Source organism: Bos mutus, chromosome 8 (assembly GCF_027580195.1).
Source record: "Bos mutus isolate GX-2022 chromosome 8, NWIPB_WYAK_1.1, whole genome shotgun sequence".
Classification (NCBI taxonomy): Eukaryota; Metazoa; Chordata; class Mammalia; order Artiodactyla; family Bovidae; genus Bos; species Bos mutus.
In genome coordinates this window covers 50,923,339-50,950,224 of record NC_091624.1, presented here as the reverse complement: position 1 = coordinate 50,950,224, position 26,886 = coordinate 50,923,339, and the positions used below count along the sequence as shown (strand labels likewise).

At 37.8% G+C, this 26,886-nt stretch overlaps 1 protein-coding gene across 2 annotated transcripts in view; it reads left to right on the top strand.

The window, feature by feature from the left end:
• Positions 1-26,886, top strand: part of ZCCHC7 (zinc finger CCHC-type containing 7) — a 257,650-nt gene that overhangs the window by 191,752 nt on the left and 39,012 nt on the right. For both annotated transcript variants that reach the window (XM_070375637.1, XM_005911148.2), the window contains exons 3-5: positions 5,097-5,140; positions 6,342-6,467; positions 7,392-7,562. In XM_070375637.1, coding sequence (XP_070231738.1) covers positions 5,097-5,140; positions 6,342-6,467; positions 7,392-7,562 — 341 coding nt within the window. The remainder of the gene's footprint in view (positions 1-5,096; positions 5,141-6,341; positions 6,468-7,391; positions 7,563-26,886) is intronic.

Genomic DNA, 26,886 nt, shown 5'->3' with positions numbered 1-26,886 from the left:
AGCAAGTGAAATGTCCATTGACAAATGAATGGGTAAAGAAGATATGGTACATACATACAATGGAATATTACTCAACCATAAAAATGAAATAATGCCATTTGCAGTGACATGGATGGACCTAGAGATTATCATACTAAGTGAAGCAAATCAAAGACAAATAAATATCATAGGATATCACTTGTGAAATCTTAAAAAATGGTACAAATGAACATACATACAAAACAGAAGGAGTCATAGCTGTAGAAAACAAATTTATGGTTACCAAGGAGGACAGTGGAGGGAGGGATAATTTGGGAGATTGGGATTGAGATATACAGACACTATATAAAATAGATAACGACTTACTGTATACCACGGGAAACTCTACTCAGTACTCTGTAATCTATATAGGAAAAGGATCTAAAAAAGAGAGGAGATAAATATACACACACATATAAGTGATTATTCACTTGGCTGTGCAGCAGAAATCAACAGAGCATTGTAAATCAGGTCAGTTCAGTTACTCAGTTGTGTCCGACTCTTTGCGACCCCATGAACTGCAGCACACCAGGCTTCCCTGTCCATCACCAACTCCCAGAGCTTGCTCAAACTCATGTCCACTGAGTTGGTAATGCCATCCAATCATCTCATCCTCTGTCCCCTTCTCCTCCCGCCTTCAATCTTTTCCATCATCAGGGTCTTTTCCAATGAGTCAGTTCACATCAGGTGGCCAAAGTATTGCAGTTTCAGCATCAGTCCTTCCAGTGAATATTCAGGACTGATTTCCTTTAGGATGGACTGGTTGGATCTCCTTGTAGTCCAAGGGACTCTCAAGAGTCTTCTCCAACACCACAGTTCAAAAGCATCAATTCTTCAGCACTCAGCTAATAACTAGGTTACAAGCTCTTACTCATTTTTGTTTACCCTATAGCACCTTCCCTGGTGGAAGGGCTTCCCTGGTGCCTCAGAAGTTAAAGTGTCTTCCTGCAGTGCTGGAGACCTGGGTTTGATCCCTCTGTCGGGAAGATCCCCTGGAGAAGGAAATGGCAACCCACTCCAGTATTCTTGATTGGAGAATCCCATGGAGGGACGAGCCTGGTAGGCTACAGTCCACGGGGTTGCAAAGAGTCAGACACGACTGAGCTACTTCACTTTCACAGCACCTTGCTTATTGTAACCTTTCAATACATGTTTGTTAAACTGAGCTCATTTAATGCAAAGACAGAGTTACTAGCTATTGCTTTGATTATAATTCTAAAGTCTGAAAAGAATCATAGTCCCGGATCTTAGCAAGACAAGGCTAACAGGTAGGTAAGAGTCGAAATTAGGCATCTTTAGGACAGTCCTAATTTTACACTTTAGGGCAATCCCATTTTATATTCTGTGGTGGTGGCAGGACACACAGAGAAGATGGGTGCTCCTCAGCCCTGTGGGACATTGTCTTTAAGGCAAGACACTGAGCTGGTTGTAAAAGTCTGGAGGATTTAGGTTATGTAGACTTAAGTAATAGTGTATTTGACTCCAGTAATGAATGAAAAGTTGATAGAATCACAGAAACTCCATGAAGGTACCATTGATACCACTTAATCCAATTCATTATTAAACAGACCCAGAGAGGATAAATAACCTGCCCTTTCAGTTCAGTTCAGTCGCTCAGTCATGTCCAGCTCTTTGCGACCCCTTGAATCGCAGCACGCCAGGCCTCCCTGTCCATCACCAACTTCTGGAGTTCACTCACTCATGTCCATTGAGTCGGTGATGCCATCCAGCCATCTCATCCTGTGTTGTCCCCTTTCCCTCCTGCCCCCAATCCCTCCCAGCATCAGTATTTTTCTGTCAGTCAACTCTTAGTATCAGGTGGCCAAAGTACTGGAGTTTCAGCTTTAGCATCATTCCTTCCAAAGAACACCCAGGACTGATCTCCTTTAGAATGGACTGGTTGGATCTTCTTGCAGTCCAAGGGACTCTCAAGAGTCTTCTCCAACACCACAGTTCAAAAGCATCAATTCTTCGGCGCTCAGCCTTCTTCACAGTCCAACTCTCACATCCATACATGGCCACTGGAAAAACCATAGCCTTGACTAGACAGACCTTTGTTGGCAAAGTAATGTCTCTGCTTTTGAATATGCTGTCTAGGTTGGTCATAACTTTCCTTCCAAGGAGTAAGCGTCTTTTAATTTCATGGCTGCAGCCTTTGGCACATAACAAATAAGAGATAGGGTCAAGACTGGAACCCAGGTTTCTGACAAAATCTGTACCAAAAATTTAATGAAGTGGAGAATGGCTGCCTGTGGAAGTCCTAATGAGTTGCCCTTAGAAGAACCTTCCATTAGGTTTGTATTTGAGGTTAAGAAGCAAACAGGATAGGAATAAGAGTCAGCTGTCATTACCAGGATAGAATCAAAACTGAACCATGAGTAGGGCCAAGAGTTGAATTGTATGTTCTTGGTGATGTCTTTACTTCATTTACCACCAAGAAGTCTGATTTCATTTGTAACTTAAGCCTATTTTGTATACTTGTTGACAACTTTTCTACAGTAAGAATATTCTGTAGCTTGTTGAAGAGGACTTAGTATATAACCTAGATATTGTTGAATTCCACAGCTTTGTTAAAACAATCTAAATACAGCTGATCTCTCTCATAAACCTTCCTTTTTCCAATATTCTCTCTTCATGTGTAAATTTATTGGGGTTTGGGGCTGATTAACAGTTGCTATTTTGCATTTCCATGGTTTAGGAGTTCATTTTTTTAAGGACAGTATTAAGTCAGTTTTGTAATTAGTGATTTTTAATGGTCATTTTGAGTTTTAATGATGAAGGATGTTGAAATACAAAGGGCAGCTTTGAAAGTTACAGCAGAGCATGCTCCTTAGATGAATCCTTTGAATGAAAGAATAATAGTATGGATGGTGATGATGAAGGACTAGAAGCTGCGGCTATTTAATGTATTCTCCACTCTCAATATATGGATGCAGCCTCTGAATTTTGTAAAGGAAATAATCATCAGCACAGCATCTCTGCCCTTCTATGGATTGATCTTTTTGTAAAGCAGCCTCTTGGTTTTCTTAGTAAAAGTATTTTATTTTAAAATACATCTCTAGACACTTACTCCTGGTTCAGTTCAGTCGCTCAGTCGTGTCTGACTCTCTGCGACCCCACGAACCACAGCACACCAGGCCTCCCTGTCCATCACCAACTCCCGGAATCCACCCAAACTCATGTCCATTGTGTCGGTGATGCCATCCAGCCATCTCATCCCCTGTCATCCCCTTTTCCTCCTGCCCTCAATCTTTCGCAGCATCAGGGTCTTTTCAAATGAGTCAGCTCTTCGTATCAGATGGCAAAAGTATTGGAGTTTCAGCTTTAACATCAGTCCTTCCAATGAACACCCAGGACCGATCTCCTTTAGGATGAACTGGTTGGATCTCCTTGCAGTCCAAGGGACTCTCAAGAGTCTTCTCCAACACCACAGTTCAAAAGCATCAATTCTTCGGCACTCAGCTTTCTTTATAGTCCAACCCTCACATCCATACATGACTACTGGAAAAACCATAGCCTTGACTAGATGGACCTTTGTTGGCAAAATAATGTCTCTGCTTTTCAATATGCTATCTAGGTTGGTCATAACTTTCCTTCCAAGGAGTAAGCGTCTTTTAATTTCATGGCTGCAGTCACCATCCGCAGTGATTTTGGAGCCCAGAAAAATAAAGTCAGCCACTGTTTGCACTGTTTCCCCATCTATTTGCCATGAAGTGATGGGACCGGATACCATGATCTTTGTTTTCTGAATGTTGAGCTTTAAGCCAACTTTTTCACTCTCCTCTTTCACTTTCATCAAGAGGCTCTTTAGTTCTTCTTCACTTTCTGCCATAAGGGTGGTCCTGGGAAAATGTAGATTACTTCATGTGTCCACAGAATTCCTTTCAAAGAAGAGTCAAGCTCAATTTGTGGGGTTTTTTTGTTTTGTTTTCGTTTTTTTGAAATAGAAAAGAAGGGTAGGTAGGAGAAAGGAGGAAATCTTAACTTTGCTTTAGGGGAAGAAAAAAATCATTCAGTCGGTTGTTGACACCTTAGCTTCTGCATTAGTCATATGTCCCTTCCTCCTTGGCCATGGGTGGACCAAGGGAATAGCAACCATTTGCAAGTTTTTAAAGGGGCAGTGCAAGGAGAAGAAAACAGCTGATAAAGGAAAAGGTAGAGCTCCCCACCCAGCTAGGTTTTTACAGTTGTATTTTTAAACCAATCACCAGCTGCTAGATATTTGACCTCTCTTATTTCACTATTTTTGATGTTGTGAAATACAGTGCTAAATTCCTAGCTCTAATCATGAGATAATATTGAGTCCAACTTTTTAAAACGTTACAATGAAAGTCAACTACAGTGAGAATCTGGTGGACACAGTTAATACTGATATTGGAAGGAAAAATCTTCCTTCTACCTACGTGGGTCTGAATGGTGGGGAGGCCTGCGAATTAATTAACTGACAGTAGAGAGAGTAACAGGAGAAAAGACCAAAGGTGGAAGCACTCAGTAACGAGTAACTTGCTGAAGGATAAAAGTTTGTATACCAACTTAACAGAAGGGAGAATTTAGAGCTTCCGAAGATAGAAGGTTGTGATGTGGGTCTTTCCACAATTTTGGAGGAATGTCCTGGTACCCATGGTCTGTGACTTTCCTGATTAGAGACCTCTGAGTTGGGGAAAGGGGCTGTGGCAGCTAGCTCATGAGACAGGCTTTAGTCAGATAAGGGAAGTTCAGATAAGATTTCTTTTTTGCACCTGCTGTTGGGTTTTTGGTCCCTTCAGAGATTTACAGTTTGATTATGTTCAAAGCATTTTCACATATCTCATCTGATTCACACATCTCATCTGATTTTTTAGGTATACTATACAGGGAAAATACTGTTACTCCCATTTCACAGGTAAGGAAACTGAGATTAAGAGAGGTTAAGTATTTTCAGAGCCACAGAAGTAGTAACAGAGTCAAGATGTTAAGGGATTTACATTTCTCAATATTCCTTTGTAGTTCAGTATCAGTATTAACGAATTGAATAATTATTGTCAATCAAGTGCTTTAAAGGTGTAAAGATTGAGTAACATGTTTTATTTGTTTTGTAGGAGAAGATGATGTGAACTGGTTCATCAGTGACAAAGACATTGAGGTAAAATCAAAGTTATGAATAATAGATTAATTTCCTTTGATTCATAGTTTCCTTTTACTTCATTGTGTTGACTTAATGAGCTTTTTAAACGTAGCAGCAATCCAAGTATCTTGTAAGAAAAGGTTTAATTTTAGTTTATGGGTGGTTGAATTTTTCAGAAGTATGGTTAAGCCTTGATTTTCTCCAGTCAGTTAATTGCCATAAGGATTTAGTCCCCTATCCCTTTTGCTTCTTCTCTGCTATGATGGGTCCTCTCAGCCCATTTTGCCTGGTACCACTCAAGATCAACACCGGAAATAACTGCTTCTTCAGTGTAAGGAAATGGTTAGTCTATATTTAGGATGTGGCAGGTGTTTGTCTTTCTCAATTATTAGCCTTAATTGTGACAGATGGCTAGAGAAGAGAATAATTTTACAATTTGGTATAAGGAAAGTTTTAAGAGATAATTATATTGTGTCTCCTTTTGAGACCTACTTGGCTAATTCAGTAGAATAATAAGTGAAACATGAACTTTTTTTCAAAAATTAAACCAAACAAGATAAAAGCATGGTTGACATTTAGTTTTTCCTCTTTAGATAGTCCGTATCATATGTTTTGCTACTACTCTCTTGCATGATATTGGATTTTGGCTAGAATATGGGACATCTAGAATTGGATCAGTGTAGGAAGAATAGATCTTAAAAGGACTCTAGGGGGAGGACAGTATCTTTTTCTCTCTTAGAAGTTAAAATCCAGTTTGTAGGGATTAACCCTGGGCTGTTCAAAAGAAGGAATGTATTTGGTGGCTCTGTGGTTTTATAACTTTGTAAAGGGCAAAATCATAAAAAATGCCAACCCCTAACTAAAAATTTAAGCAAGCTTCTCGTTCAGAAAAATGTGGTATACGTTCAGATATATGTCAGCAATATCTTTGACTCTGAGTGCCACTGTAATGTCTAAATGATGCATCAGTGCCCTTACTAGACCTGAACTATAAGCAGAGAAAGATAGAAAAGAAATGGACTCATGGAGAAGTGTAAAAGAATACAAGAGATGGGCAAACAAAAAGTAGAGTTGTCTTCATGGTACCCTCTAAAATTTTTCTAACTCCTTTAAGAACGTAAAGTTCCCTGTTGCTAGCTTCTAAATTGAACAGATTATGATTGTTAATTCTGTTGAACAGAGTGAAATAATTTTAATTTTTGATCTTTTTTTTCCTTAGGCACAGATAGGTAATAAAAGATCATCTGGAAGATGGACCCATCGATACTATACAGCCAACAAAAATGTTACCTGTAGAAATTGTGACAAATGTGGCCATTTGTCAAAAAACTGCCCCTTCCCACAAGTATGTGAAATAAATGTTTCTTTCCATATTGTTAAAATAGTAGGGTTAGAACCCTTAATACCTTCAAATTCAAATGTTATGTAATATATGGGTTACATTTCATGTTAAATGTTCTTGTAGGTCACAGCCTCGAGTAGTAGTAAAGGATAATAAATCTACAACCAGAATCAATTTCACTATCCCATTAGTAGTTGTACAACCTTAGGCAAATCATTTCACCTTTTGTGCTTCTCTTTTCTTTACTATAAAATGAGGAGGTTGGATCAGATTGATTCTTGAGACTCGTTTTTGGTTCTAAGTCTTCTGCTTTATGACACAGCTTGTTTCATTGTGGGATAATTTTCGTTGCTAGATTATAATTTTAGGCATTTATAAATGTTTATCGATGTAAATTATGTTCAACAGATACATTAGCCTTTGAAATAACACAGAACTCTTAGACATTTCTTGACACTTAGTGAGCCCTTAACAAATATTTCATCCCTTACCTACTCCTTCTTCCAAATGACCGTCTTCAGGTATTTGAGCTGGCTCTCTTGTTTCCTCTTTTACCTTTGTTTCTTCAGGCAAAGCAACCTCTTTCTGTATCTTTCTCCTAGACTTAGCTTCCAGATCCTCATCATGCTACTTTCCATCTTAGATACATTCGACTTTGTCGGTGTTCTACAAAGCAAGGCATAAGAATAGATGCCAGCTAATAGTATACATGTGGACTAAGCCTTTGTGGCAACCACAGAACACAGCTGGCTTTTGTTAAGACTCTGACTTAAGATCTTTTGTTTGATTTTACAGTTATGTTTGATTTGACCTTCATTGAGTTCCCAAATGGAAATAATTTTTTAAGCAATTATACTGAAAAATAAGTATTCTATTTGAGACTGAAGTATTTTGCTAAAGAGATTTTTTTGTTTGTTTGCCACATAGAAAGTCCGGCCCTGCTGCCTCTGTTCCGAGAGAGGACACCTCCAGTATGCCTGTCCGGCCCGCTTTTGCTTAGGCTGTTCTTTGCCTATGTCTTCCACTCACAGATGTCTTGAAAGAGCTTCCTGGAGAAAACGCTGTGACCGATGTGATATGATAGGCCACTATGCTGATGTGAGTATCTAGCAAATGACTAATTTGCCAGGCTTTGGGGGCATCATGCCAATTTGTAACCATCTGCCAGCCTACTTAAAAGAATGTTTCTCTGCTCTGTGTATAATAATAGTCAGTCAATGTCCCTTTGGCCACAGATCATGTATATCAGTACTATAATATCTCAGGATAGGGATCCTACTGAATGGTTCATCCAGAAGCAGCATCAACAAAAACTGTAAACCTGTGCTAGCCTCTTTGGCATAATGTGTTTGCCAAAGTAAAGTTTCAAATTAAAGAGGTATGTAATAAAAAACATGTAAAATGTCTGCACCTATTCATAGTTAGATGAAATACATACATATAAATACTTAATAGTTGTGTACAAAGGTCTTTTGAAGCCTGCTTATTGATGGCTCTTGGTGATACAGTAGTCTCATGCAAGAAAGACAAGCCACCAACACTTTAAATCTGCTTATCTTAGATCTTTCGTTAGTTTTAAAAGACAGAAGTAACTTAGAAGATATTTCAGTTACTTGTAACACATTGAATTTTAGCACATTGTTATTTTAGATGTCATTTTGTGTCGTGTTATAAATGTTTGTGGGGTTCTAGTCACAGTTTCAACCAGAAGGGCTATAGAATTAAGTATGCCCTCACAAAAAGTAGGAACCTTTTCCTTTAACTTGTTCTTCCCAAAGACATGATACAAAGCACAAATATTTTTAAAATTTTGCATATATTGAATTATGCCTAGAGCCTTTTGCTTAAAACATTAATATGACTGTCTATTGGGATAAATGTTTGGTATATGTGTTTCTTATGTAAATATTATAATAGTTATTGATTATAGTTTCTAAAGGGCTTTTATAAACAAAAATAGGGTCACTGTCTGGTAAGTTAATTTTTTTCCAGTTAATTCTTTATGAATATGTCTCTGTATCAGTTCATAAAGGCTGTCTTTCTCATGGCTAACCTTTATTCTCTCTTTTTTTTTTTATCAGTTATCCAGCTATTTCTCTACCAATACATTTAGATTTTTTTAAGCAAACAGTACTGCTGTAAACATGTTTTTACCATGTTTTTATATCTCTTCATTCATGTAAGAGTATATTTCAGTAAGTTGTATTCTAAATGAAATTATATTATTAAAGGATATATATACATTTGTTGTTCAGTCACTAAGTCGTGTCCGACTCTTTGCGACCCCATGGACAGTAGCATGCCAGGCTTGTCTGTGCTCCAGTATCTCCTGGAGTTTGCTCAAATTCATGTCCATTGAGTTGGTGATGCTATCTAACCATCTCATCCTCTGTCAGCCACTTTTCCTCTTACCTTCAATCTTTCCTAGCATCAGGGTCTTTTCCAATAAGTCAGCTCTTCACATCAGGTGACCAAAGTATTGGAGCTTTAGGAACAGTCCATCCAATGAATAGCCAGGGTTGATTTCCTTTAGGATTTACTGATTTGATCTCCTTGCTGTCCAAGGGATCCTCAAGAGTCTTCTCTCGCACTACAATTTGAAAGGATCAGTTCTTCAGTGCTCAACTTTCTTTATGGTCCAACTGTCACATCTGTACATGACTACTGGAAAAACCATAACTTTGACTATATGGACCCTTGTCAGCAAAGTGATGTGTCTAATTTTTAATATGCTGTCTAGGTTTGTCATAATTTTCCTTCCAAGGAGCAAACGTCTTCTAATTTCATGGCTGCAGTCACTATCTGCAGTGATTTTGGAACCCAATAAAATAAAAGCTCTTACTGCTTCTACTTTTTCCTCTTCTCTTTGCCACGAATTGATGGAACCAGATGCCATGATCTTTTTTTTCTTTTTTGGGGGGGGAGGGTTTCAAGCCAGCTTTTTCACTCTCCTGTTTCACCCTCATCAAGAGGCTCTTTAGTTCCTCTTCACTTTTGGCCATCAGAGTATATATGCATAAATATTGCCAGATTACTCTTCTAAAAGATTGAACCAGTGTATCCATCTGCTAGCAGTGTCCTAAAGTACTCTCAACCATAGTTGTAATCAATCTTTAAATTTTTGGACATTCAGATAAGGAGAAAATTATATCTTACTGTTTCAATTTTTATTTCTTAGGCCCTAGTGAGGTTGAATATGAGTCTCAAGACAAAGTATTAAGATGGACATTGTCATTTCACTCCAAAGTAGTTTTAAACTTATTTTTCAATATTTACTAGCTCTTAAAAATAGTAAGTTTTAAGTTGTCTTAGATTTATTCTGTTATTCTCTGCATTAAGTTGTCAATGATAATTTCTTAGCAAGATTTTCTAGTTTGGCAGTTAGGTTTAAAAGCATATTTTTTAACTTCTTTCTTCCAAAGAGCTCTTAGAAACATGGTCTAACTTGTCTGTGAAAACAGAAGAGGCTCAGACATTGTCATGAGTAGTTTTTTTTTAATAGGAAAGCACAGTACAGAACAGTTAAGAATGGTTTGTTAAAGGTTATGTAGTTAGCTATGATTAAATCTGTAGCTCATTCTGCTTAGCTTCTTAATTTTGGCCTTTAATGTATGTTAAACTCCTTATCTAAAATGGCCTTGAGGATTAATAACCCCAGTTATTATACATTTTTAAGATAGGGTTAACTGTGGCTGGCTTCAGAGAAGCCATCACCTTTTACCCTAAATCTGCAAAGATCTGCCATTGTGTTTTGTTTTGTTTTTTTAATTACATGGTGAAAGTTCTGGACATGAATCGATCTTTTCTCAGTCTGCCCACCTGGTATAGGATTCCCTTGGAGCCCCATCACAACTGAGCTTTACTGACTTTTTGTTTTTGTCTGCACTAGGTCTTCATTGCTGCATGCAGGCTTTCTCTAGTTGTGAAGCAGGGGGCTACTCTCTAGTTACAGTACTCAGGCTTCTCTTACTGTGGAACATAGGCTCGGCACACGAGCTTCAGTAGTTGCAGCAACTTCAGCTCAGTAGTTGCGACTCGTGGATTCTAGACCTCAGGCTCCGTAGTTGTGGCTCATGGACTTAGTTGCTCTACGGCATGTGGTGTCTTTCTGGACCAAGGATTGAACCCATGTGCCCTACATTGGCAGGCAAATTCCTATCCACATTACCTCCAGGGAGGTCCTCCACTGACTTTTTCTGAAGAAACTTAGAAGTCCTTCCACTATCCCAGAAGCTCTTCTTGAGGATTCACTTGGAAGGAGTTTCTTTCTGGCCCCAGATTGGTGAAACTATTCAGCTAATCCCATACTTGCTTTAAATCTGTCTTGAAACCTGGCCCTCCACAGAAAATATTGTTTCCCCTGCAGCATTCTCAAATTCTTGCTGCTCATTCTTTCTTGACCCACATACCTCTGAATTAAGCTGATTAGGATCAAGCTCTTTCTCACTGGCCATTGTTGTTTGGTCACTAAGTCATGTCTGACTCTGTGTGACCCATGAATTGCAGCATGCTGGGCTTCCGTGTCCTTCACCATCTCCCGGAGTTTGCTCAAACTCATGTCCATTGAATCAGTGATTTTATTGAAACATCTCATCCTCTGCCACCCCCTTCTCTTGCCCTCATTTCCAAGCTTCAAGGTCTTTTACAATGAGTCACTGGCTGCTACTATTTCTAAATCAATTCTCCTCCCTCTTTGTGTATATATCTTTGACTTATTTAAGGCTAAGACTCTCTGACCATGATGTTCTTCAGCCTTCTTTGTCATTTTCATCTTCCCACCTACTGGAATTTATGAAGCCCTGGGTAACTGTAGATGCCCTAACCTCTTATAAATTAAGGAGATTAAGAAACTTCCATCTTTACTTTTTACACCCCTATTGCCACATCAGGATCTGTGTAATACCAGAGCACCAGTTAAATGTATAAAGACAATTATTAATGAAAACTCATGAGTAATATTCATATTCTTGCTATGACTCCTGAATTCTGCTTGGAAAGCTCTTCAGTTGAGTTCAGTCGCTGAGTCATATCCGACTCTTTGCGACCCCATGAATCGCAGTACACCAGGCCTCCCTGTCCATCACCAACTCCCGGAGTTCACTCAAACTCATATCCATCAAGTCAGTGATGCCATCCAGCCATCTCATCCTCTGTCATCCCCTTCTCCTCCTGCCCCCAATCCCTCCCAGCAGCAGAGTCTTTTCCAATGAGTCAACTCTTCGCATGAGGTGGCCAAAGTACTGGAGTTTCAGCTTTAGCATCATTCCTTCCAGAGAAATCCCAGGGCTGATCTCCTTCAGAATGGACTGATTGGATCTCCTTGCAGTCCAAGGGACTCTCGAGAGTCTTCTCCAACACCACAGTTCAAAAGCATCAATTCTTCGGCGTTCAGCCTTCTTCACAGTCCAACTCTCAGATCCATACATGACCACAGGAAAAACCATAGCCTTGACTAGACGAACCTTTGTTGGCAAAGTAATGTCTCTGCTTTTTAATATGCTGTCTAGGTTGGTCACAACTTTCCTTCCAAGGAGTAAGCATCTTTTAATTTCATGGCTGCAGTCACCATCTGCAGTGATTTTGGAAAAGCTCTTCACTTGTTAACTATTGTATAAAAGTAATGGTGTGAACTTCCAGAGTTTTCCAATGTAAAGGGTAGAAAGATGGCTCAAGGCCTTTATAAGTCAACCTACATTATTGGTACCTTCCAAAGGAAGAGAATCTGAAGTGTAAAAAGAATCTAAATTTTAAATCTACCAGAGTCTCTCTTTTTGCTGATAGCCTGTACATAAAAAGAGAATTTAAAACTGTCTGTATACATTGTAAAGTTAGGCTTTGCTGAAGGTCTGAAAGTTAAAATGATGCTGTAGTTCATGAAAGTACATGGAGAAGATTCACTTACTGACAGTCTAGATGTTGTCAGTTTAAGTCCTCCTCAGAATATCCTCTCAAGTTTCTGTCTTAAACATGCAGATATTGTGGATATAATAAACACCTTTGATAATAAACTTATTTAAAATATCATTGGCTCAGACAGTAAAGAATCTGCTGCTGTGCGGGAGATCTGGTTCGATCCCTGTTTCAGGAAGATCCCCTGGAGAAGAGAATGGCTACCCACTCCAGTATTCTTATCTAGAGAATTCTATATATAGTATATATAGAGGAACCTGGTGGGCTATATATACTCTATGGGGTTGCGAAGAGTCAGACACGACTGAGCAACTAACATTATAAAATAGATGAAAATATTTTCCAAATAAGAATCAGTTCAGTTCAGTCACTCAGTCGTGTCTGACTCTTTGCAACCCCATGGGCTGCAGCATGCCAGGCTTCCCTGTCCATCACCAACTCCCTGAGCTTACTCAAACTCATATCCATCGAGTCGGTGATGCTATCCAACCACCTCATCCTCTGTCATCCCCTTCTCTTCTGCGTTTAATCTTTCCCAGCATCAGGGTCTTTTCAAATGAGCCAGTTCTTTGCATCAGGTGGCCAAAGTATTGGAGTTTCAGCTTCAGCATCAGTCCTTCTAATGAATATTCAGAACTGATTTCCTTTTAATAGTTTGATATATGCATTCAGTTAAATATGTGGTTCTGCTGACACCTGACTATTTAACTGACTTTATTGAGAATAAGGAAAATCAGGTTAGATATAGTTGTTATTCTCACTTTTCACAGCATTTCAATATTTAAGCATAATGTTGAAGAAAGGAGTCATGGCTGGGATTGATTGTTTTGCTTAATTAAAAAAAAAGGTTGAATAAGCTTATAAAATGCTTATTTACCTGGGAGACAACACCTCATCTAGGAAGTTAAGTAGATTTCTGTGCTTAGAGGTCTCTTATTCTCTTGATGGGTGTTTGAAAAACTCATGATAATGTGAGTGAAAATTCATGTGTATTCATTGTTCAAGGAGTAAATCCCAGAATTAGTCATTAATAATTCTTTGGAACTGTTCCCAAACCACCTAATAAATGAATATGTAAACTTTTGTGGTTAAAATTATGTTTAACCTTATGGAAATAACCTTAGCAGGGAAAAAGTTCCACACTTAACTGAAGGAGTATAATTTAGCACAAAGTCTGAAGAAGAGACCAATCCTTATTTTGAAGTTCAACTGAATGGTATGCTTTCTAGTCATATCTGACTAACCCGATGAATTCCCCCAGCCTCCCCAAGTCTCCCTATAGCACATGCCTCATGGATTAGTATTAGTCACTTTCAGTAGAACTAGCAGATTGAGAGCAGGTTTCTGTATTTTTCATGAAAGATTTAAGAATAAGTTCGTAGAGGATAGAAATGGTTCCTTTTCCAGACCCCCTGGCTTCCACCAAAAGAGGAGAAAGATTGTCCTTGTACAGTCTCTAAAGCAAACAACTCTAAAAATGAAAAGATAAATAAACTTTATTATTTTATTGAGAATTTTGTGGGACTTAGGAGTGAATTTAATCTTCAGTGCAGTCACACTGAGAAGACATGAGTCTTTGATAAATAAAGCCAGCAGGCCACTGGGAATTTTGTTAAATATCTAACTCATTCTAGTTCTCACTTTGCAGTTAAATTTAAATTTTAAATCCAATAATAAGGACAAATTCTGGAGCTTAGTTATCTAAGCTATGAGTTTGGAAAATGAAATTAAGGAAGTCAGATCTTCATTAACACTTGGTAGCTAAAAGTTTTATTTATTAAGCATTACAGCTAAGGTCAACTCCCCTGAACTTGATAAATCCCATACAACTTTTTGATTGGGTCTGGTCATCTTCCTTAAATAGTACACAGTGAAAGAAAATACAGCAACTGGAAAAGATTTTCAACCTCTGAAAGTATTCAGAGTCTTAATTATGGACATCATCTTTGTTAGTTTACTCATCTTTGAAAAAACAGCAGTCTTCTGATGCATAAACATGGATGTCTTGCCATTTGTTTGTGTCCTCTTATTTTTTTCAGAAAAATTTGTTTTCACTGTACAGATTTTTCACTTCCTTGGCTCAGTTTATTATTAACTATTTTATTATTTTGGAAGCTGTTATGAATGAGATATCTCTCTTCACTTCATTTTTAGATACTTCATCATTAGTATGAAGGAATGCCAGTAATTTCTATAAGTTGATTTTGTAACCTACCACTTAATTAGTTGCCACTAACCAACTAATCATTGATTAGTTCCAAGAGTTTTTTTTTTTTTACTAATTCTTTAAGATTTTCTTTATATAAGATCATATTGTCAGCAAATAATGACAGTTTTTCTCCTTTCTTTCCAATTTGAATGCCTGTTATTTCTTTGTCTTGCCTAATTGCTCTAGCTAGGACTTCCAGTACAGTCAGCTCTCCATATCCATGGGTTTCACATACAGGGATACTAAGGGCCAACTGTATTTATTGAACTATACCATTTTATACAAGGGACTTCAGCTTCCAAGGATTTTAGTATCCACAGGAGCTCCTGGAACCAGTCCCCCGCAGATAACTGACAACTATCTGTGACAACTGAATAGGGGTGGTGAGAGTGGGCAACTTTGTCTGGTAGCTGATCTTAGAAGAAACCCTTTCAGTTTTTCTTCAATGATTATAATGTTAACGGTGGGTTTATCATATATGATCTTTATTATGTTATTTTGAGGTATGTAATGAATTATACTTACTGATTTACATATGTTAAAATATTCTTGCATCCAGGTATATATACATTGCACTTGGCCATGGTGATAATCCTTTTAATGTGTTCTTGAATTTGGTTTGCTCATATTATATGATACACCTCACAACTGTTAGAATGGCCATCAAGAATTCAAGTGCTTGTGAAGATGTGGTGAAAAGGCAGCCCCTTACATACTGTTGGTGAGAATGTAAATTAATTTAGCCTCTATGGAGAACAATACAGAAATTCCTCGAAAAATTAAAACTAAAGCTATCATATGATCCAGCAGTTCCACTTCTGAGTATATGCCCAAAAGAAATGGAATCAGGGCTTTGACAAGATAGCACATCCATGTTTACAGCAGAATCATTCACAATAGGCCAGGGTATGGAAACAGCCCAAATGTCGATCAGTGGATGAGTGGATAAAAAAGATATAATATATATATGCAGTGGGATATTATTCAGCCACATGAGAAAGAAAGATATCCTTGCCATATCCAGCAAGGATATACGTTGAGCATTATGATAAGCAAGATAAGTCAGACAAAGACAACTATTACATAATATCACTTAAATGTGGAATCTGAAAATAAAAGTAAAACCTATTAAAAGAAAAAAGAATAGTAAAATGGTATTTACCAGGGGATAGAAGTGGCGGTATAATATAGATGGTATTTAAGGGTACAAACTTGAAACTAGCAGTAAATAAGCACAGTATAATGAATATAATCTATAATACTGTACAGTAATGATGTAGCATGATAAATATTACTTCCTTGACAGTCATATTACAGTATATAAAAGTATCAAAGTAGCAAGGCCATGTACCTTAAATTTACACATTGTAACATTTCAGTTCAGTTCGGTTCAGTTGCTCAGTCATGTCTGACTCTTTGCAACCCCATGGACCACAGCACGCCAGGCCTCCCTGTCTATCACCAACTCCTGGAGTTTACCCAACTCATGTCCATTGACTTGGTGATGCCATCCAACCATTTCATCCTCTATCGTCCCCTTCTCCTCCTGCCCTCAATCTTTCCCAGCATCAGGGTCTTTTCCAATGAGTCAGTTCTTCGCATCAGGTGGCCAAAGATTTGGAGTTTCAACTTCAACATCAGTCCTTCCAGTGAACACTCAGGACTGATCTCCTTAAGGATGGACTGGTTGGACCTCCTTGCAGTCCAAGAAACTCTCAAGATTCTTCTCCAACACCACAGTTCAAAAGCATCAATTCTTCTGTGCTCAGCTTCCTTTATAGTCCAACTCTCACATCCATACATGACCACTGGAAAAACCATAGCCTTGACTAGACGGACCTTTGTTGGCAAAGTAATGTCTCTGCTTTTTAATATGCTGTCTAGATTGGTCATAACTTTCCTTCCAAGGAGCAAGCATCTTTTAATTTCATGGCTGCAGTCACCATCTGCAGTGATTCTGGAGTGCAAAAAAATAAAGTCAACCACTGTTTGCACTGTTTCCCCATCTATTTGCCATGAAGTGATGGGACCAGATGCCATGATCTTCATTTTCTGAATGTTGAGCTTAAGCCAATTTTTCACTCTCCTCTTTCACTTTAATCAAGAGGCTCTTTAGTTTTTCTTCACTTTCTGCCGTAAGAGTGGTGTCATCATCATATCTGAGGTTATTGATATTTCTCCCAGCAATCTTGATTCCAGCTTGTGCTTCATCCAGCCCAGCGTTTCTCATGGTATACTCTGCATATAAGTTAAATAATTAGGGTGACAATATACAGCCTTGACATACTCCTTTCCCAATTTGGAACCAGTCTGTTCCGTGTCCAGTTCTAACTGTTGCTTCCTGACCTGCATGTAGGTTTCTCAAGAGGCAGGTCAGGTGGTTTGGTATTCCTGTCTCTCTTAGAATATTCCACAGTTTATCGTAATCAAAGGCTTTGGCATAGTCAATAAAGCAGAAAGAGATGTTTTTCTGGAACTCTCTTGCTTTTTTGATGATCCAGTGGATGTTGGGAATTTGATCTCTGGTTCCTCTGCCTTTTCTAAATCCAGCTTGAACATCTGGAAGTTCACGGTTCACGTATTGCTGAAGCCTGGCTTGGAGAATTTTAAGCATTACTTTACTAGCATGTGAGATGAGTGCAATTGTGTGGTAGTTTGAGCATTCTTTGGCATTGCCTTTCTTTGGGATTGGAATGAAAACTGACCTTTTCCAGTCCTGTGGCCACTGCTGAGTTTTCCAAATTTGCTGGCATATTGAGTGCAGCACTTTCACACCATCTTCTTTTAAGATTTGAAATAGCTCAACTGAAATTTCCTCACCTCCACTAGCTTTGTTCGTACTGATGCTTCCTATGGCCCACTTGACTTCACATTCCACCATGTCTGGCTCTAGGTGAGTGATCACACCATCATGATTATCTGGGTCATGAAGATCTTTTTTGTACAGTTCTTCTGTGTATTCTTGCCACCTCTTCTTAATATCTTCTGCTTCTATTAGGTCCCCACCATTTCTGTCCTTTATTGAGCCCATCTTTGCCTGAAATATTCCCTTGGTATCTCTAATTATCTTGAAGAGATCTCTAGTCTTTCCTATTCTATTGTTTTCCTCTATTTCTTTGCATTGATCGCTGAGGAAGGCTCTCCTTGCTATTCTTTGGAACTCTGCTTTCAAATGGGTATATCTTTCCTTTTCTCCTTTGCTTTTTGCTTCCCTTCTTTTCACAGCTATTTGTAAGGCCTCCTCAGACAGCCATTTTGCATTTTTTGCATTTCTTTTTCTTGATTCCTGTCTCCTGTACAATGTCATAAACCTCCATCCATAGTTCATCAGGCACTCTGTCTATCAGATCTAGTCCCTTAAATCTATTTCTCACTTCCACTGTATAGTCATAAGGGATTTGATTTAGGTCATACTTGAATGGTCTAGTGGTTTTCTCCACTTTCTTCAATTTCAGTCTGAATTTGGCAATAAGAAGTTCATGGTCTGAGCCACAGTCAGCCCCCAGTCTTGTTTTTGCTGACTGTATAGAGCTTCTCCATCTTTGGCTGCAAAGAATATGATCAATCTGATTTCAGTGTCGACCATCTGGTGATGTCCGTGTGTAGAGTCTTCTCTTGTGTTGTTGGAAGAGGGTGTTTGCTATGACCAGTGTGTTCTCTTGGCAGAACTCTATTAGCCTTTGCCCTGCTTCATTCTGTACTCCAAGGCCAAATTGGCCTGTTACTCCAGGTGTTTCTTGACTTCCTACTTTTGCATTCCAGTCCCCTATAATGAAAAGGACATCTTTTTTGGGTGTTAGTTCTAGAAGGTCTTGTAGTTCATAGAACTGTTCAACTTCAGCTTCTTCACTGTTACTGGTCGGGGCATAGACTTCATTACCGTGATATTGAATGGTTTACCTTGGAAACGAACAGAGATCATTCTGTCGTTTTTGAGATTGCATCCAAGTATTGCATTTCGGACTCTCTTGTTGACTATGATGGCTACTCCATTTCTTCTAAGGGATTCCTGTCCACAGTAGTAGATATAATGGTCATCTGAGTTAAATTCATGCATTCCAGTCCATCTTAGTTCACTGATTCCTAGAATGTCGATGTTCACTCTTGTCGTCTCCTGTTTGACCACTTCCAATTTGCCTTGATTCATGGACCTAACATTCCAGGTTCCTATGCAATATTGCTCTTTACAGCATCAAACCTTGCTTCTATCACCAGTCCCATCCACAACTGGGTGTTGTTTTTGCTTTTGCTCCATTCCTTCATTCTTTCTGGAGTTATTTCTCCACTGATCTCCAGTAGCATATTGGGCACCTACTGACCTGGGGAGTTCATCTTTCAGTGTCCTATCTTTTTGCCTTTTCATACTGTTCATGGGATTCTCAAGGCAAGCACACTGAAGTGGTTTGCCATTCCCTTCTCCAGTGGACCACATTCTGTCAGACCTCTCCACCATGACCCATCCGTCTTGGGTGGCCCCACACGGCATGGCTTAGTTTCACTGAGTTAGACAAGGCTGTGGTCCATGTGATCAGATTCTCCTGTTGTCTGCGATTGTGGTTTCAGTCTGTCTGCTCTCTGATGTCGTCTCTCAGTGCCTACCGTCTTGGATTTCTCTTACCTTGGACGTGGGGTATCTCTTCACGGCTGCTCCAGCAAAATGCAGCCACCGCTCCTTACCTCGAACGTGGGGTAGCTCCTCTTGGCTGCCAGCGCCCCCAGCCTTGGGCCTGGGGTCGTCAACCAATCTAATGATCATTTCCTTGATTAAAAAATAATACAAACAGTAAGCTATTTAAGAAGTTCAAGAAATAAGTAAATTATATAATAAAATATGATGAGCTAATCAAGCTTTCAGTAATATAATATAAAGTAATTATGTCTGTGCTGCTGCTGCTGCTAAGTCACTTCAGTCGTGTCCGACTCTGTGTGACCCCATAGAAGACAGCCCACCAGGCTCCGCCGTCCCTGGGATTCTCCAAGCAAGAACACTGGAGTGGGTTGCCATTTCCTTCTCCAGTGCGTGAAAGTGAAAAGTGAAAGTGAAGTCGCTCAGTCGTGTCTGACCCTCAGTGACCCCATGGACTGCAGCCTACCAGGCTCCTCCGTCCATGAGATTTTCCAGGCAAGAGTACTGGAGTGGAATTATGTCTGTAGTTACAGATATTCAGGGAAAAGTACATACTCTAAGAATACTAATCATTCTAGGGTGGCTAACACTAATCATAGTAGGGGAATTTCAAATATATAGGAAGACCTGACTCAATCTTCAAATAAATTATGTCGTTGAATATTATTCTACACTTTTATTGTTTTTCATTTTAGGCAGGAGTCAGTAATGAAGTAAATGATACTGTCTTAATATTAAATGTTTTTCTCTTACCCACCTCATCACCGCTTCTACCTCTCTTGTTTTACATGGTTTAGGGATGCTTAAACAGAACTCAATATAGTTGTAAGAATCTAGGACAATAAGAATGGTCTTTTAATGGAGTAGATAAAGATTATCAGTGTAATAAAACACCCCTACTTTGCAGATCCATATAACTCCTTCCCTCTTCCTCACAAACAAACTGAACATCTGATTGAGAAAACTAAAACTTGATAAGATCTAAACTTTTCCATAAATAAACTGATCAGAGACCTGTGCAGTCCTTGGCAGATACTACCTTAGTTCCCACCATTGGCAAGATTCACATAAACCTTTTTTTTTTTTTTAAGATGAAGCAATAGAAAATAATTACAGGCATATATGAAGAATTGGTAAATTAAAAATGGAATCAGAAATAAACTCACTAAACAAAATAGTAGGAAACTGAGAGAATCCTAACTCATTCTTTACAGTGTGGATACAGAAGATAGAGGAAGAGCAATGCAAAGCAAAATGATCAAAGGAAATTCTGATCAAAAGAGCACACAGTCAATATGGGGGAGAAAAAAAGCCCACATCTAGACGTATCCTAGTGAAATTTCTGAATATCAAACAAACAAAAATCGTGGAAACAAAAAACACATTACACAAACACACATAACAATCAAGTTTGCATCAGACTTCTCTTATGCAATACGAAACACCAGGAAGCAGTAGAGAAATCTCTGGAGGCTAGAGCATTCTGGGAAAAATAGATGATACAGCCAAGCTATTGTGCATTTGTAAATTTATTGAAAAAGTCAGAGAATAAGCAGCAATGAACAGTGAAATCAGGAAAGTATACAGTATATGTCTGAATACCTTCTCTTAATCTGCTTTTAAACTTAATACTAATTTTAGAAAAAAAACTTTAAATTTAAAATCCATAATAATATGGATCATAGCAATTCCAATAAAATTAAAGTTTAACTAAAAGAAGAAAAAATAGGCCATATAACTTTTAGGTTACTAATTTTAAAATAAGGCAAAGGAAACTTAAGATAGCAAATGAAAGGGGGAAATAGAAATAATAAGAATGTGTAAGAAGTTTGAGAATCAAAATAGGACCAAATATATCGATTATCACAATAAATGAATGTGTTAAATGCTCTTACTATAAACAAAGACACCAATATCAAAAGCCATAAATGAAATAAAAAATAGACTTAACTTTAAAAAAGCATTTTATCCAAAGAGACCGTTAATGAAGCTGAATAGCAAACCACAACTTGAAAAAGATTATTATAAAATATATGATGGAATAATTACCTATAATATAAAAAACTGTTACAGATTAGTAGGAAAAAATGCCTTAATAATGGTACTCAATGTTAGGTTGTGCTAGAAAAGTACATTTAAATAACTTTTTTGGAGTTAAGTGATAGATGTTTGCAAATATACAGCTACAAGAATGTTCATCTCAGCATGCTAAGTTGCTTAGTCATGTCCGACTCTGCAACCCTATGGACTGCAGCCTGCCAGGCTCCTCTGTCCATGGGATTCACCAGGCAAGAATACCAGAGTGGGTTGCCATGCCCTTCTCCAGGGGATCTTCTTGACCCAGGGGTAAAACCCACATTTCTTATGTCTACGTGCATTGGCAGGTGGGTTCTTTACCATTAGAGCCTGGGTTGTTTGTAATAATGAAAATTAGAAACAACTCAAATATTTAAGTTTGAATTGAAGTATTCCAAACTGCTTACTGTAGTTACATCAAGAATTATAGGTGAAGGTTTTTCAAATTTCTATTGATCTTTATTTTCTGTTTTTATAATGAGCATATATTCATTTTATAGTTTTCTTGTTGTTAAGTCGCTGAGGCATTCCCAACTCTTTGTGACCACATGGACTGCAGCATACCAGGCTTCCTTGTCCTTAGCTATCTCCCAGAGTTTGTTCAAATTCATATCCATTGAGTAGGTGATGCTATCTAACGATTCATCCTCTGATGCCCCCTTCTCTTTTGCCTTCAGTCTTTCCCAGCATCAGGGTCTTTTCCAATGAGTCAGCTCTTTCATATCAGGTGGCCAAAGTATGAGAGCTTCATCATTAGTCCTTCCAGTCGATATTCAGGTTTGATTTCCTTTAGGATTGACTGGTTTGATCTCCTTGCAGTCCAAGAGACTCTCAAGAGTCTTCTCCAACACCACAGTTCTAAAGCATCAATTCTTTGGCACTCAGCTTTCTTTATAGTCCAGCTCTCACATCCATACATGACTACTGGAAAAACCATAGCTTTGACTAGACAGACCTTTGTTGACAAAGTGATTTCTCTGCTTTTTAATATGCTGTCTAGGTTTTCATAGCTTTCCTTCCAAGGAGCAAGCATCTTTTTAAAAAAATTTCATGGCTGCAGTCACTTTCTGCAGTGATTTTGGAACCCAGGAAAATAAAATCCATCACTGCTGTCACTTTTCCCCCTTCCATTTGCCATGAAGTGATAGGATTGGATGCCATGATCCTAGTTTTTTTAAATGTTGTATTTCAAGCCAGCTTTTTCACTACCTTCTTTCACCCTTATCAAGAGGGTCTTTAGTTCCTCTTCACTGTCTATCATTAGAGTAGTATCTTCTACATAACTGAGGTTGTTTATATTTCTCCCAGCAATCTTGATTCCAGCTTTTGATTCATCCAGTCCAGCATTTCACATGATGTACTCTGCATATAACTTAAATAAGCAAGGTGACAATATACAGCCTTGTCATACTCCTTTCCCAATTTTGAACCAGTTGCTCCATGTCCAGTTCTAACTGTTGCTTCTTGACCCATATATAGGTTTCTACCTTGAAATTTAATGTGCACTATTCTATTGCCTCTTATAAACATTTTAGGAATAATATGGCAAGTAATCTTAAGTATGGTAAGTAAGCCAATCTAGTCATCCTTTTTTTCCTTTACTAATAAATTTACTTTTGTTTTGATGTTCAGTTTATGAATATGTATAGATTCATGTAAACACCACCACAACTAGGATACGAAACAGTTTTACCACCCTGAAAAACTTCCTCATTTATAGTCACACCCACCCCTCATCCTTAAATTCTGGCAACCATTAATCTGTTCTCTATTACTATAGCTTTATCTTTTTGAGAATTTCATGTAAATGGAATTTACCATTGTAAACTTTGGAGACCAGCTTCTTTCACATAATATTTGAAGACTCATATGAGTTATTGCATGTATCAGTAGTTTGTTCCTCAGTAATATTCAGTTTTATGGATGTATTGTAGTTTGCTTCTCCACTGAGGAACATTTGGATTATTTATAGTTATTGATTATCACATATAAAGCTGCAGGGAGCATTTGTGTACAGTCTTTGTGTGAACATGGTTTTCAGTTCTCTGGAGTAAATTTCCAAATGGAGATTGCAGATCGTATGATAAGTGTATACTTAACTTTATAAGAAACAGCTGTATTATTTTCCAGAGTGTCTGTACAATTTTGCATTCCCACCAGAAAAATGAGACTCTCAGCAAAATGAGAGTTCTAATTGCTCTCTATCCTCACCAGCATCTGTTATTGTTAGTATTTTTTATTTTGGCCCTTTAATGGTTGGATAGTATTTATCTCACTGTGGTTTTAGTTTGCATTTACTTAATGGCTAATAGTATTGAATATCCTTTCATATGCTTGTTTGTCGTCCATATATCATCTTTGATGAAGTGTCCAGATCCTTTTTCGACTTTTAATTAGAATTTTGAGATTTTTTCCCCAATATCTAGTTGTGTCTTTCACTGGAAATGTGATATCTGTAAAGTTTCTCCTAGTTTATGGCTTGTTTTTAATTCTCTTGACAGTTTTTTGGTTTTTTGTTTTTGTTTCTTGTTGTTTTGGCAGAGAAGAAGTTTTTAAATCTGGTGAAATCCAATTTATAAGTCTTTTCTTTTATGGGTCAGGCTTTTTGCACCATTTTCAAGAACTTGTTACCCAGCTGCAGTTAAAAAAGTGTTCTCTTTTGTATTCTTTAAGACATTTTATAGTTTCATGTTTTATATTCCAGTCTGATGCATTTTGAGTTCATGTTTGCATAGTGTGAGGTTTAGAGCAAGGCTAATTTTTTTACATATGGGTAAAGCTCAACATTCAGAAAACTAAGATCATGGATCTGGTCCCATCACTTCATGGGAAATAGATGGGAAAACAGTGGAAACAGTGTCAGACTTTATTTTTTTGGGCTCCAAAATCACTGCAGATGGTGATTGCAGCCATGAAATTAGAAGACGCTTACTCCTTTGAAGGAAAGTTATGACCAACCTAGATAGCATATTGAAAAGCAGAGACATTACTTTGCCAACAAAGGTCCCTCTAGTCAAGGCTATGGTTTTCCCTGTGGTCATGTATGGATGTGAGAGTTGGACTGTGAAGAAGGCTGAGTGCCGAAGAATTGATGCTTTTGAACTGTGGTGGTGGAGAAGACTCTTAAGAGTCCCTTGGACTGCAAGGAGATCCAGTCAGTCCATTCTGAAGGAGATCAGCCCTGGGATTTCTTTGGAAGGAATGATGCTAAAGCTGAAACTCCAGTACTTTGGCCACCTCATGCGAGGAATTGACTCATTGGAAGAGACTCTGCTGCTGGGAGGGATTGGGGGCAGGAGGAGAAGGGGATGACAGAGGATGAGATGGCTGGATTGCATCACCGACTCGATGGACATGAGTTTGAGTGAACTCCGGGAGTTGGTGATGGACAGGGAGGCCTGGCGTGCTGCGATTCATGGGGTCACAAAGAGTTGGACACGACTGAGCAACTGAACTGAACTGAACTGAATCACTTGTTCCCTATTTTTTGAATAGACTGTCTTTTCTCCATTGAATTGCTGTTGTATCTTTTTGGAAGATTCAGTGATCACATTCGTGTGAATTGATTTCTGTACTCTGAACTCTGTTGTGTTGCACTTATTAGGTATCTGTCCCATCACCAATACCACACTGTCCTGATTTCTCTATCTTTATAGTAAGTGTTAAAAGTCACATAATTAGATTCTTTAAACTTTGTTCTTTTATGAAATTGCTGTAGCTATTATAGTTCTTTTCCCTTTCCATTTAATTGTACAGTGAGTTGTCTATACTTAGAAAAAAATCTTGATGAGACTTTGGTCAATATTGTGTTCAATCTGTAAATCACTGTGAGGAGAATTGAGTCCACTATTTTGAGTCTTCCAATCCATGAACATGGTATATATACCTTACCATTTATTTAGATCTTCTACAGTTTCTCTTGTCAGAGTTTTGTAGTTTTCCATATGCACAAATCCCCTCATATTTAGGTGTATACCTAAATATTTCATCTTCTTGTAAATGGCATTGTTTTTTTTATTTTGGTTTTAATTGTTATTGCTTGTATATAGAAAAAAAATTGGATTGAAATATTCTGAAATGTTTGCAGTTATCTCAGGTGGTAATATTATAGGTGGCTTTTAATTTTGTTGATCTGTATTTTCTATTCTTAGAGTGAATATACATTACTTTTATGTTTAATATTATTCTTTTATTTTAAAAAATTTTTCTAGGGGCTGAAACTAGTAAAGCTTCAGAAAACACTTTTGAACCTAAAGGGGATTACTTGTATACTTGACATGTCCTGGATGCTATAAGATTCTTGGAAGAAGATGAAAAGGAAATTTTCCTAGGACATTTCTGTGAGAATCAGAGAACTAGAACTGAATGACAGGGCATAATTATAAATCAAGAGTATAATGTGGTTGACTAAAGATGAATTAGGATTATTTCAGTAGTTTTAAACAATTAAACAGGTATTTCTTTGTAGCTGTTATCTGTGATGGACTTTGTGCAGTTGGTTTATAAGGAAAATTCTAAATTTTCATTTTAAAATCATTTTACCTTTAGTTTATCTCTTATTAATCTATTTTAAAACTTTTGGTGCCTACTAATGAGCTTAAGGAAACGGTGGTATAGCACCTTTGAGAACTAGTTTACAGTTATTCAGAACACAAGCACCAATACCAAAGGGGTAATGAAATCAGCTTTTAGCAGTTATAAGTAAAAGATATCGTCAACATAGAGTTTTAATTGTTTTTCAGGGGATTTTTTTTTTATTTGTTTAAAAATGGGAGATCTCGGTTTGCCGAAAGTTACAGAGTTAAAATGCTAGAGAGCAAGAAATAAAACTTCTGTCTTATCTTGTGTATGTGGATTATAGGCTGGATAGGTTACCAAAATAATAGGGATCTCTAAAGTTTCTCCTTCCTGATACCCACTTTCCTCACCTTCAGGTGTTAGATCTCTGGTTACTATAACAAAGAAAGGCAAGAGGGAAAGGCTGGTGAGGAAGCTGGCATTGTTATTATTGTTTAAACATTGTTGAAGAGAGGAATCAAGTAAGCTTGAGTAACCTGAAGAAAGTATGTCAGCTTTGAGACTGATGTAGAGGAGTACTTTTGTTTTATACCACTGATCAAAATATTTTAAGGTTTTTTAATTCCATAGTTTAACTATAAAGTACAAGATCAGCTTTATCTGATCAAATATTCTTTTCAAACAACTAAAAACATTACTGAGGAGACCTCAGTTGAATATAAAAATAAGTACTTGCTCATAGTAAATGGTCATTGATGTTTCAGGATTTTTTTTTTTCTATAAAGGTCACAAGCAGCTAAATCCTAACAAAATCTGCATTTTTTATTTGTCCTTTTGAAGTTTTTTTCTATCTTTATCAACAGCTCAGTTAAACTGAGTTTCTGCTTTCTCTCTGATCTAGTCACATCCAAGAGTTGAGCATTATGCAATAGATTTCACTTACTTCAGGTACCTAATTAATGCTCATTTCCTCATGATCAATTATTGTATCAGAAGTATGGAGAGTGCCAAATTGATGTTATTATAGCAATAATTAATACAATAGAGGGCTTGCTATGTGTCAGGCATTGTCCTAAAGACTT